This window comes from Nanorana parkeri, unplaced genomic scaffold (genome assembly GCF_000935625.1).
Source record: "Nanorana parkeri isolate BGI_ZX_2015 unplaced genomic scaffold, ASM93562v1 scaffold928, whole genome shotgun sequence".
NCBI classification, from domain to species: Eukaryota; Metazoa; Chordata; class Amphibia; order Anura; family Dicroglossidae; genus Nanorana; species Nanorana parkeri.
This window is the reverse complement of record NW_017307196.1, coordinates 475,567-489,692: the sequence shown is the minus strand read 5'-3', so window position 1 is coordinate 489,692 and position 14,126 is coordinate 475,567. Positions and strand designations below refer to the sequence as shown.

Here is a 14,126-nt window from a genome sequence, read left to right as displayed (position 1 = left end):
ATACCTGGCGCTCCGTAATGTACCAAATCTCTAAAGGATCTTGTGCAAGAACTATTCATAGGCCCTGCATTAAACCGCAGCCTACGTACATACCCTCATTTAGTATGTATAGATAAATACAGATGAAGAAAAGCCTTTGCAATACAATAATCTGTCATGGTCCATGATATGGCAACTGGGGTCAGTAATGCCTTTTTGCCACTAGATGTCCTCAGTCTTCCAGACTGAATGATGCCCCATGTCATTCAACTCAGAAGGTTAATGTGTATGAGTAAGTGAAAAGAAAGCGTTTTACCCAGAGTACCAAACCCAGAATTAATTAGAGTGTATTCATTCATCAGTGACTCTCAAAGGAGACAACCCCCAGCTGCTTTTACAAGACATAAACAGAGAAGTGAGAAAAACCGAAAGGGGTTAACTCAAAGTGCAGCTAGTAAAGAGGGTCGGAGAGTCAAAATATAGTACAAAATTTATAAATGTATTGATTATAAAAAATTCCTTGGACAGACTAAATGCACCACTTCAACCGACACCCATAATCCATCTAAAAAAATGGTTATTGCAACAACCCGTTCACTCATAAAACACAAACATGCACTCTTTGGACAAGCTGATTCATGTATTGAATAATGCCGGATGGTCCTCAGAGTATTTGAGGAGACAGCGCTCCGACTTTAGTTATAATCTGAATAAGACTCGGAGGATTTCACTTCTTGTACCCGGGGACCTTCATTCTATTGCATTTGTACCTTTTCAGTAGATCTGAAAAGATTGGGATCTCTCAGGCTGATAGTGTAGCCAGTCAAATGTCACAAATGTAACCTTTGCTCTCAATGCAGAGCTGGCGTTACTCGGAGTGAAAAGCTTGATTGAAGGTAAATCTTAGAAGCTCAGAGACTTAAATAGTGGGCCGGTGAGTCATGGAAAGTAATATCACCCTGACGAGTAATAATCACACATGGAGGAAGAATCGACCAAACAGTGCGTAAAGTCTCGAATATGTTGTATTTACGGGTGCTAGATTGCTTCACCGGGCAGTCCGTTTCATTCAGTCAAGGGTTCTTGGATAGTTTCCTGATGTAAGAAATGATGTTAAAAGGTCCCAGATGGTTTTGATTTTATCGATGAGGAAATCTTTATGTCACGCTGTTTTGTAATCCAAAACCGGGATTACGCGTTTCGCCCCTCCGAAGCCCTGAGAACAAAGGAGGGGCGAAACGTGTCATCTGGTAGTGGACGTTAAGCTGACTAACCACCTGCATGTCAGGTATCTAACTTCCCGGTTTGGGATTACAAAACATCGTGACATAAGGATTTCCTCATCGATAAAACAATCTGGGACCTTTTAACATCATTTCTCACATCAGGAAACTATCCAAGAACCCTTGACTTTCTCTCCAAGTGGATTATCTAACCAATATTAAAGAGGACTGTCTGGAGCAGCTTGGCATAGAGACACTCTATACCTCTTGAAATGGACTGCCCGGTGAAGCAATCCAGCACCCGTGAGTACAACATATTCGAGACTTTACGCACTGTTTGGTCGATTCTTCCTCCATGTGTGATCATTACTCAGGGTGATATTACTTTCCATGACTCACCGGCCCACTATTTAAGTCTCTGAGCTTCTAAGATTTACCTTCAATCAAGCTTTTCACTCCGAGTAACGCCAGCTCTGCATTGAGAGCAAAGGTTACATTTGTGACATTTGACTGGCTACACTATCAGCCTGAGAGATCCCAATCTTTTCAGATCTACTGAAAAGGTACAAATGCAATAGAATGAAGGTCCCCGGGTACAAGAAGTGAAATCCTCCGAGTCTTATTCAGATTATAACTAAAGTCGGAGCGCTGTCTCCTCAAATACTCTGAGGACCATCCGGCATTATTCAATACATGAATCAGCTTGTCCAAAGAGTGCATGTTTGTGTTTTATGAGTGAACGGGTTGTTGCAATAACCATTTTTAAGATGTATTATGGGTGTCGGTTGAAGTGGTGCATTTAGTCTGTCCAAGGAATTTTTTATAATCAATACATTTTGTACTATATTTTGACTCTCCGACCCTCTTTACTAGCTGCACTTTGAGCTAACCCCTTTTGGTTTATCTCACTTCTCTGTTAATGTGTATGAGTAGGATATGATCTGTTGAACTATAGGGCATGATATGCAAAAAGAAACCTGAATGTCTATTTGTACTGTACATGGTGATTTATATAATAATAGTGTCTATTTTATGATATAAACATGTCTGTGTTACTCAAAAATAGTCAACTACGTAACGTTATCTTCTTTAAATTATTTCTCATCGATGATTCGTTTTTCTGTTCAAGGATGATAGTGAAATATTGATTTATTCCAGGCAGACATACTTGTTGTCACTTCATACTTCCTATCAAAGTTGTATATCTTAAAGAGACCCTGTCCTCTCAATATAAAAAAACAAACAAACAATGTAAGTGTAATGCGCAGTCACTTACCTGCAGCACCCTTCTGGGTCCTTCTGTTGCTGACAATTCGTCACCGGTGCAACAGTTAAAGTGACATTAAACCCTCAGATTTTTTAACATAAAACAATACTGTAATGTGCGCCTTACTGTAATCCATGGTTGTTTCCCTTCTCTTTGCTGCTCTTCCTTTTAAATCCTCATGTCTTCTCATGCTTGGGGAGAACTTCCCTTTTCAGCTCAGGGCCTCTTCCTGTAGTGCTGGCTAAGGTTACAAGCCTATGCAAACCTATACACAGACACCGTGTATCTATTCCTGAGACAAGGCAGTCTGCTGCAAAACAGAAGTTCTGCAGAGCATGAGAACAGATACAGATTTAAAAGGAAGAGCAGCAAAGAGAAGGGAAACTACCATGGATTACAGTAAGGCGCACATTACAGTATTGTTTTATGTTAAAAAATCTGAGGGTTTAATGTCACTTTAAACTATTTTCAGTATGTCTGCCGTCATGTCTCACTGTATACAGTTTCCTGAAGCAAATCACTTTTTGTGACTTTGTTGCCAAGTTTCTTTCTCGCCTGCCAGTAACAGCACTTCCTGTTTCAGGCTGACAACGCTTAAGTCACTGCCTCACAACTAGCATCAGCATGTCAACCTTCTTTGGTGGGCTGCCTATCAGGTGCTGCGCAATCTTGAACTTTAACCCCTTCTTTAACCACCTGGCTTCCTGATTGGAAAGGAAGCTGACTCCCTCGGCACTGCCGGTCAGGGGGAGATCTCCCTCTGACTGGAAGTTCTGGTATGGGAGGTAAGTTTCGGAGCATTTGGCCTAGTACGAGTATTCGGTATCGGCACAGAGATTTGCAGGGCAAATTATTTATAAATAGACCTCAAAATTGTTGTATTTCTATAGTTTGATGATAGTGATAGAAGTCAACTGAACAGATGTCTGAGCTATACTGTGATACAAACAAGTGATTCATTTCCCTGGGACTTACCCAAAATAGAAAAAATACGTTTTGGGAAGTCCTTCTTTATTATAGTATACCATGTATATGACAGTTGTAGAAAAGGGCCTTATTAACTTACCTGTGCAAACACTTTTCCAACACAGGCCCGAGGCCCCAGAGAAAATGGAAAATATGAGAAGTACGGCCTATGGAAACAAAGAATACATAAACAGAGAACTGGGCAAGACTTGAATTCTATTGTGCTGCCATTTAGAATATCAGACAGTTTTAGGTATAGGGGCCGCTACTGTTCACCCACTTTTAAGAATACTATTTGGTTGGCTGTTTCTGGCTTCAGTACATCGAGTCGCTGACCTGGAACAAGCAAAACGCATTCCAAAGTCAAATCCGGACTTCTGATCCGCATATCTGTTCAAGGTGAGTGCCTCTGACAGCAATTAAGCCAATGGACAGCCATACAATGTGTATTTTCAGAAGGAGAGGTCAGCAACGGCATCCTAAATATTCTCTGAATACAGAATACTGGGAGTAGCTGAGGGGTGAACAGTGTATTATTTAGGGGTCTGGTCATTATGTATGACCAGCATAATTACAGCAGAGAACAGTTCTTACTCGGCTGCATCAGGGTGGAACCGATCTGGGTTGAAGACAAGGGGGTCCTGGAAAAAACGCTCCATCCTTCCCATGACGTATGAATTGAACTGCAGTGAGAACAAGAAATAAATGTATGCTGTCTCTGATTCAATGAATTATGTAAAGTCAACACTAATGTAGACGAATTTTAGAGTGACACAAAAAACTCAGGAGTTGAATCTTAAGAATACATTGAAGTACCCTAACTATGAACAATAATGTATCTTATTTGTGTATCACTCAGCTGTAGATCCTCCAATCATCTCTGAATTGGTGCTGACACTGTCCTTCCTTCTGGAGGGGGGCTACTTGTGTTCCCCATGGTCCCTGTGTGTGTTGTAAAGTGGTCACCGCTCCAAGCTCGCTCCTGTGATGGACTACAATCTCATGTTTAGTTTACTAATTTGTATCAAAATTGTAGTCCATCCCGGGAGTGAGCTTGTAGCGGTGACTACTTTACAACACACACAGGGACCAAGGGGAACAAAAATAGCCCCCCTCCAGAAGGATATCAAAGTGTCTAAACTAGGGGGGCAACGATACCGATACTGGTATCGCTGCCGATACCCAATATTTGGGAGATTACTCGTACCCGCACAAATGCTCTGATGCCCAGCCCGATACCCGAACTTCCGGAATCAGAAAGCCGGGCAGCGAGCCATTACATGCTGCCCGGCTTCCTGATTGGCTGGGAAGCCGGCTCCATGTTCCCTCGTCACTTGGTGTAATGACTCGTTGCCTAGCTTCCTGATTGGTCGAGAAACTGGCCAATCAGGAAGCCATGCGGCGTGTCATTACCCGCCCCCCAACTTCCTGATTGGCCAGAAAGCTGGCTGCATGCTTCCTCGTCACCGGGTGATGAGTGAGCATGGAGAGAGCTTCCCTGCTACTCATGAAGCCAGGTGGCGAGTCATTACATGCCGCCTGGCTTCCTTAATGGGACTTACGGTATCGGCGCACTCTGTACAGGTTATGTATAAATTGACGATGATGTCACTGCTACTTTTGAAAAGTAATATCTGGATTTTGAAAGGTATTTGGTACGAAAAAAGTGGATTTTATTCTCTGTGGCTATTGAGCAATATATTTAAATGAAAGTTTTGATGCCCAGAGTTCAGCTTTAAGGACACATTTCCACTGCTAAGTTCTCGATTTTCTCCTCTAGAGTTATAGTTTAGTATTCCTGCAAAAGGTTACAGATGATCTTTATTACAGTGATGGAACGTACCATTACAGTGACGTCAGGGGGAATCTTTACACCATGAAGGACTATCTCTTCCTCCACCAGCCGTGATGTTCCAGGAGCTGGTGAGTATAATCTCAAAGTCTCCTTTAGAACCTAAAAATGAACAAAATCTTAATTGAACATTAGTCTGTGAACACAAATCTTACTGATGTAACTTGATAGACTGGACTGAAATGGCTTCCTCTGATTTCACAGCACACTGTCAGCTTCTCACAATGTGCATTAGAAGCTGCAGCAAGTCACACAGAGCCCGTCTCATTTTCTGGCTGTAGGGTGTCTGGCATTATCTAGCTCTTTCCTCCCCAGCCTGACTGTCGCACACCTTTCATTTATTGGATTTCAGTTCAATCATGGGGGCTAATCATCACATGTGGGCGCTGTCTAGGGCAGTCTGCATGCAAATATAGTCTGCATAGGAATGTCAACTCAGTTAAAGCATTTTAATATTTGCATAATTCTTCCCAAGAGCCAAGCTACTGCTTGCAGCTCTCCTATGTTTATTTAAAGGAGAACTATGGGGTCAGGGCATTTCCCCATAGTTCTCCTAAGGGTAACGGGAGGACACAAACTGGCGTCCTCCCGTCACCCAAAGCTCAGTATACCGCTCAGTATACCAGTATACTGAGACGCCGCAGCCGAGACGGATCCCGACAGTACTGTCTGGATCCACCCCGATGCGTGAGTGACAGCTGACTCTGCCTGTCTAGAGGCAGAGCCAGCTCTGCCCGCCCCCGTCCATTCCCGCCAGTCAGCGCTGGAGGATCGGAGCGGGGAGGGGGGAATCCCTGCAGGGAGCTGTGAGTGACAGTGACGGCTCTCTGGAGGGACATGATCGAGAAGTGAGCGAGCGGCGCTATGTGTTCGCTCACTTCCCGATCTCGTGAGCCGACGTGTGACAGTTTCATTGTCACAGGTCGGCTAGAACTATGATGAACAGGATGAACGTTCGCAGATAATGTTTATAAATCAACCCAAAAGTGTCTGAGACAAGTTCTGTCTCAATTGATGAAGTCACCCATAGCAACCAATCATCTTCTATATTCTTTTTTTTTCCCCACAGCTTAATAAATGAAAATGTTATAGCTGATTGTCTGTAATCTAGAAGACAAAGTTGATACAATGTTTTTATTACTTCCCCACAAGACGTCCACTACACGACTCCATCTAACAAATCTCCCTGCTTTATGCATCTATTTTCCTGATTGCCAGAAAAGCTATATGCAGCTCAAAGGAGAAAATTGTTACATAGTTACATAGTATTTGAGGTTGAATAAAGACATTAGTCCATCAAGTCCAACCTATTAGGATCTCATTCTAGGAGTACCTGTACCCCTGTATATTACGGTCCCTTAAGAAATCGTCCAAAAGTTTCTTGAACAATTCCACATTATTTGCTGAAATCATCGCCTGTGGCAGTGAGTTCCAGACCCTAACTGATCTTACTGTGAAGAACCCCCTTCGCCCCTTGTGCTGGAATTTTTTTTCCACCAATTTTAGGTGATGGCCTCTAGTTTTTGTAATGGAGTTAATTTTAAACAGTTTATCGCTAATGTTGCTACCACCATTAAACATTGTCACCCCTTAAAGGGCCCCTGATATGTACAGCCGCCTTCTCCAACATTTGCATAGCAGCTTCTTTCTCAGCCTTCTGCGTTGTAACCTTGCAGGCAGCACAGGGTTGAAGCATGTGTTATGCTGATAATGTACAAAGAATACTATTACTATTACTGTGCCATGAACTGCACTGACCCTGTGTTATTGTAGATGCCTCAGTCTGAAAAAGGTTGGGTCTATCGGCTATCCAGGGGAATCGAGTTTGTTGCTGTGCAATTAAAGACGGCCCTTTGTCCTATTTTCAGCAGCTGATTTAGTATTAACAAGTGTTCCTGTGAGCCCAAAGGTGTCTGCGTGCGGCTCCGTGACAATGTGGGCCCTTGTTCTCTGGATTTTCGCTCTTCTTCTAGCCCTGGTTGCACTCTGTTTTATCCTATTCTGCGGATATGTCTTCTACATGCACGAGAAATATGACCACATTCCCGGCCCCCCCAGAGACAGGTAAGAGGACCTTATATTATTCGAGTTACATTAACCATATGAACTGAAGCAGGGGCATCCCGAGGCCAGGTGTCACCTGGAGCGGAGACTGGGTGACACCCCACCGTGACATAACCGCGTGTGACGTCACCGTGCGTGTGTGATAACGTCATCGCGCATGCGTGGTCATCTAATTGACGCCTGCCTGCGGCCATCTTTGTGATGGACGCTGGCATAGAGAGGAAGGGACGTTCACCCAGCGGGATGAGGTACGCCGCCGGGTCCCCTCCTCTCTCCTGACACTGTCGGGCTCTTGGTCCATGACTGAGTGCCTGACTTTTTAGAGGGGGTGACACCAAAATGACTGCCAGTCATTTTGGTGTCACCCCTCCAATGGTGTCACCCGAGTGCGGGCCGCACCCCCCACGTGACGCCACTGAACTGAAGGCAATCATAAAAATACGTTTGAAAGGCTTACTTTACCTTTCTGACCATGTTCTATGTTGCACCCATGTTTAGTGTGTAATCGGAAAACTGGTCACATCACAGTGCTGAAGCAAACTAAATGTTTACATCTAAAGTGACACTAAACTCCGGAGTTAAATCTTAAAAATGCATTCAAGTACCTTAACTATTAACAAAAATGTATCTTATTTGTGTATCACTCGGCTGTAGATCCTCCAATCATCTCTGAATTGGTGCTGACACCGTCCTTCCTTCTGGAGGGGGGCTACTTTTGTTCACCATGGTCCCTGTGTGTATTGTAAAGTAGTCACCGCTCCAAGCTCACCCCTGTGCTGGACTACAATCTCAATACAAATTATTAAATTAAACATGAGATTGTAGTCCATCACAGGAGCGAGCTTGGAGCGGTGACTACTTTACAACACACACAGGGACCATGGGGAACAAAAGTAGCCCCCCTCCAGAAGGAAGGACGGTGTCAGCACCAATTCAGAGATGATTGGAGGATCTACAGCCGAGTGATACACAAATAAGATACATTTCTGTTAATAGTTAAGGTACTTGAATGTATTTTTAAGATTTAACTCCTGAGTTTAGTGTCACTTTAAGGTGAAACCGGAAATTGTAACAAAAATATTTGTTTACAGAGAATACACTCTACTGTCTCACTAACAGAAATGTATTTACACTTTCAGCTTCATCTTTGGACATATTCCCACAACATTGAAGCTAATCAAGAAAAATGAGCTTATGTATGACTTGTTTTTAGAGTGGTAAGTTCTGCAATCATTTAACTTATATCAGGGGTAGGTGACCACAGAACTCCAGCTGTGTTGAAACTACAAATGTTATCACGCCTCTTGCAATGCTTCATGGAACTTGTAGGTCTACAGCAGTTGGAGTGCTGAGGGTGCCTACCCAAGCCGTACAGCAAGAGGGGGGGAAGGGGGAGCATAAGCAACAAAAAACAATTAGCCATGGCTTTGGGATCTGACAGATTGTGGAGTTCTGCGAGTCTATGAGAAAAGTGCAAATAATCATATAATAGGGGTCAGTCCACACAACACTGATGGCTCAGCTTTTGGTAGGTGCATAAAAAATATTTATTAAAGGTATTCATAAAGCACTGACAATTTTACATAGTGCACATTCACATCAGTCCTTGTCCCCAAGGAGCTTACAATGGGGCACAATGGAGGCACTGGATGTGCGTGCGGGCACAATGGAGGCACTGGTTGCTCCTGCAGCTGCAGGGCGCCTGCCAGTGGAGGATCCCCTTCGGCACTTATCCGTAATATCGGTAAATTTAAGCCCAGTACCGATTATTTTAAAATGTCTGAATATCGGCCATAATAATCAGAAGATATATACAGGACCAGTTAAGACAGGAGCCAATTAACTTACCAACATGGCTTTGGAGTGTGGGAGGAAACCTGAGATGAGTACCCGGTGGAAACCCACACAAGCACAGGAATAACATGCAAATGCCTTGCAGAGAGTGTCCTGACCAGGATTTGACGTTCTAACCAATAAGACCACCTAGTAGATTCTTAAATCTAAGTGCTGAGTTCTCTAGTATGCATACTTGTCCCTAGTATGAGGAGTTCCCACCCTTCCTTCTGGATTCTTTTATTATTTATATTAAAGGCAATGTACCCGAAGGAGCATAAATGCAAAAATGTAGACAGGAACTCCAAAAACTCCCAGATAGAGAGGAACAGAGGCGGGAATGATGGCAGGGAGATCATGCAGTTCAATGCTCCTAGCTATATAAGAAGGCAGGAGGTGAATGAGCCCACCGGGCTCCCTTTATAAAGTAAATATTATTTGGACTGGGCCTTTAAAAAAAGCCAAAGTAATAATAATGACCCAAAAAGGTGTGTATATGGTGTTGTTCCAAACACTCCAAGGATCAATAAGTGTATCTGTTTCCGTACTTTGTCTTTCTTTTTAGGGTCCAGAAGTACGGGCCGGTTATACGGCTTAATTTTTTACACCAGGTGCTTGTTTTGGCTGTCAGCCCAGAAGCAGTGAAGGTAAGAACATCTCCATCTCTGTAACTTTCCTGGACCTTCAATGAGCCCTTTGAAGCATTAGTGCAAACATAAGATATCTCATCATAAGATGCAGTTAAATATAACATGTGTGACCCCATCTATGTGACATCCCTGGACCTTTAATGAGCTGAGGGGTCTATTTATCAGTGTTTTCACCCAAGAGTCACACAACCTTCACCCAAGAGTCACACATTTTTACAAAAGATTCAAGTAGAAAAATGTACAGAGATCTTGAGTGAAATTTGTGTGTACCTTGGGTGAAAACACTGATAGATGGATATCTTACAGGGTTATTCACAAAAGGGTGAAGAGTTTGGAGAAGGCCGGAGAAGGGAACAATCTAGGACCACAAAGCTGAACTGGAAAGTGAGCTGAATTGGAGAGGTTTTCCAGCTCAGCTATGTTGTCCTAGATTGTTCGCTTCTCCGGCCTTCTCCAAACTCTTCACCCTTCTGTGAATAACCCTGTAAATGTTTCCATGTACTACCTGTATGGATATAACATCAAGGCCCCTAGCCAATTAGAGAACGCCTAGTACTCTAGGCTGAATGGCCCCTGTGCCGAGCGAGTAAAGCCAAACCTTTTTTTGGCTTTACTTCTCTGTTGGGTAACAGGAGTAATTTTACTAAGGGTCTCCTGTGACCCAAAGTTAGCACATAGTGAGCTACTGCCCAGTGTATGCTGCCAACACAAAGCCGAGCTGCAGCAGGAAATGAAAAATGACAAGAGTGTCAGAATCCACCCAGCTGCATGAATGACAGGTGGCTCTGCCTCTCTAGAGCCAGCTGTGCCCGCCCCTTCCCCGGTCTGTCCCTCCAATAAGCACTGGAGGAAGAGAAGCCATGAGCTGAGTGATCAATGTTTTGTGATCGCTCAGCTCTTAGTATATGGAGCCAACCTGTGACAGCTGTAATGTCCCACACCGGCTCTAAGCATTGGGAAGAATATATTTTACCTTCCCAGTACGTCTACTTCTCCTTTAAAGCTCTGGTAGCATCATATTACAGCACTGTACATGCCATGGATTTGGGCAAACAGGTGTGTACATAGCATACAAAAGGCCAGGTGGTAGGCATACATGCCTGGGGAGTTGAGCTGGTTGGAAATGCAAAAGCATATCCTGATTGTATTGTTGACTGTAATTTGTCTTTTGAGCTGTAGATGGCAGTGTAGTACAATGTTCATCTCTATGTGCATGCTTATCTACGATACACAGGAAGTTCTCTCTTTGTTTTTCCTTCACAATGCCATATACATACGTGTAATGTTCTTCTAAGCATGCAAAAAACTTAGTTTAGCATTCCTCAAGATCTCAGTGCTTCATCTAAACACACAACCAACATGGTAAAGCAGTATATCTCACAAGGGACAGTGCAACAATGTGAAGAACAATAATAAAAATTCCATTTAGGCCTCATTCACACTGCCGCGCATATATGTATGTATACGCGCGTACGTGCGTATTGTACCAAATGCAACATATGCAAATAAATGGCTTCATACACATAGCCGCGTATGGAGCCGTATATTTGCGTAGCATATATATGCGCAAAAACAGAATGGAACCGAAATGCGTCTGGGCAGCGTATTTCTGCGTATTTTACGAGCATACGCATGTTTGCGAGTGTATACGTGCGTACAGTTCATTAAAATTTCCATATATATACACATAGACGCTCGTATATACGCAATATACAATTTTGCTTGCGTTGTGTGTGAATGAGGCCTTACAGTACACATAAGCCATTATAACTCAATGTAAGGTGGAGCAATGTTCTCATTTCTATTTTTATACCTTTTCATAGGAATTTCTGATGTCTCCAAAATACACAAAGGACATGTTTTACGACACTATGTGTAACATGTTTGGCGTTCGGTACGTACCACATCTTCAAGGATCGTATGGGGGTGGATCCAATGAAGAAGATCAGATATCCCTAATGGTCTGTTTGTCTCCATGAGAATGTCCGTACTAAGGAAAAAATGCAGACCGACATGGCCGACCTGCCTCAAATCAATCGCTTCCTTTAGTTATACAAATGTTATACAGTGAACTCCCCGTTTTCAGGCATCCATGGGGATTAGTAGATTCCAGATATATGTAGTTTCTGGTTGCTTGAGAGTTACTATTAAAAATAGGTCTGACTAATGCCATACCCCATAATATACCCCTTACTATGCCATACTCCATACTATGCCATACCCCATACTATGCCATACCCCATACTATGCCATACCCCATACTATGCCATACCCCATACTATGCCATACCCCATACTATGCCATACCCCATACTATGCCATGCCCCATACTATACCATGCCCCATACTATGCCATAGCCCATACTATGCCATAGCCCATACTATGCCATAGCCCATACTATACCATGCCCCATACTATGCCATACCCCATACTATACCATACCCTATACTATACCATACCCCATACTATGCCACATCCCATACTATACAATACCCCATACTATACAATACCCCATACTATACCATACCCCATACTATACCATGCCCCATACTATACCATACCACATACTAGACCATACCATGCCATATCCCATACTATGCCATATGCCATACTATACCATACCCCATACTATGCCATACCCTACCCCATACTATACCATACTATACCATACCCCATACCATGCCATACCCCATACTATGCCATACCCCATACTATACCATATCATAACATAAACTCTGCATTGACCTCATATTAATATTTAAATGCAGTAATCAAAAGCAAATGAAGACAAATAAGACACGTGATCATTTCCAGGATAATACATGCTGCAGATCAGCAGAACAGTGAGTACACAGGGGATTTTTGTTTCTGGTTAGATGAGAGTTCTGGTTAGTTGAATACCGGATAACAGAGAGTTTACTGAATTAAGAATGTTCTAGCTGTAATACATTATTGTGTCTTCTTTCTATCATATACCAGGTTCCTGGGAAAAGGCTTAGTGACAGATCGGGATTATGACCACTGGCACAAACAGAGGAGAATTATGGATCCAGCGTTTAGTAGAACGTAAGTACACATATTTATCAGATGTAGGAACTAAAGGTGCCCATACACTGCACGATGCTCGTACGAGAATCGCGGGAAATCCCTCGATCGTACAAGAATTGTGCGGTGTGAATGAAGACGTGCGACCGTTTCTACTGTACGGTCGCACGTCGTTTGTCTAAGGAGCACGCTAGAAAACCAGCCGAGAATCGTATGATTTTCGGCTGGTTTTTAGCATGATCCTAAGATCAATGCCGCACGGGCCAGTGTGCGCACGGGCCCAGCGGGGCGGGCCTTCGATGATCGCAAGTACAATCTGCCTGTCCAAGATGGGCAGATCGTACAAGCTTTTAATTAGATTACAACCATGGCAAGACTAAGGTCTTGCGATGGTTGTAGAGTGTATGTGCACCTTTAGAGGGTATTGGAGAGAATACTGTTACAGCGGAAGCCATTCAAACAGCCAAATACACACATGAAATGGTATCCTCACAGGAACTGTTTTTCTTGCCAATGGATTTTTATGTTTGTCCATCCATTTCAGAGGTTTACACAGCTGTACCACACAGCACAGCCCTGTCTGGCTATTCAAGAGACCTGATTTTTCTCTGCTGCGGTTAAGTTACACTTAAAGTGGACCGTTTCATCTTACATTAATTAGCTAAACAAACATATTTTTCTTTTACTTACAATTAATGCTTTTCCACTTCTTGGTCCTCTTTGGCGTTAGTGATGTGTGCCCAAGTGTTGCATCCTGGGAAGGTTACATCAGCAGAGCGTTGCTGGGAGATCTCATCACGAGATCTCAGGGAAAGGCATTTTCCTCCCCTGAGATTATATGCATGGTCGCATGTGCCAGAGTTCCAGGAAGTAATAGGAGATCTAGTAATCCGCCCTTAGTTAACATGGCCACTGTCAGAAGACCGGGGAAGAAAAGAAAAATAAGGTCTGCAACTAATAAAAATCCTGCCATTATCTAGAAGTATGTGTTTGTAGATTGTCATTACTAAACATTTATAAAGGTGTCTTTGTTATCATTTTGAAGATCTGGGTTCATTTCCTCTGTAAGCTGGGTACACACTGAGCATCTTCCTGCTGCATCAGCCAAAATGTGCTGCATTGGTAACCCTATTCCTTCAGCAGAAGGTGATCATATGTGCCAGAGGAATATGTTGGGAAATCTTCGCAAAATTAAACTTGCAGTCAATCAGCTGCAAGCTCCCTTCTGCTATTCTGACAGCAGCTGG

The 14,126-nt window shown here is 43.1% G+C and overlaps 1 protein-coding gene and 1 long non-coding RNA gene across 2 annotated transcripts in view; one reads left to right on the top strand and one right to left on the bottom strand.

Annotated features, from left to right (window-relative positions):
• Window positions 1–3,547: 3,547 nt before the first annotated feature.
• On the bottom strand, window positions 3,548–5,385 carry LOC108795073. Its single transcript, XR_001941734.1, has 3 exons — window positions 5,279–5,385; window positions 4,030–4,118; window positions 3,548–3,602 (listed from the first exon to the last, which is right to left on the bottom strand). It is a non-coding gene; the product is annotated as an uncharacterized LOC108795073 (long non-coding RNA).
• A 1,736-nt stretch (window positions 5,386–7,121) lies between these two features.
• The window catches only part of LOC108795072 (cholesterol 24-hydroxylase-like), an 18,980-nt gene continuing 11,975 nt past the window's right edge, over window positions 7,122–14,126 (top strand). The window contains 5 exon segments of the mRNA XM_018566256.1: window positions 7,122–7,351; window positions 8,491–8,568; window positions 9,750–9,831; window positions 11,658–11,728; window positions 12,814–12,900. Of these exon segments, the coding sequence (XP_018421758.1) occupies window positions 7,221–7,351; window positions 8,491–8,568; window positions 9,750–9,831; window positions 11,658–11,728; window positions 12,814–12,900 (449 nt within the window). The 5' untranslated portion in view covers window positions 7,122–7,220.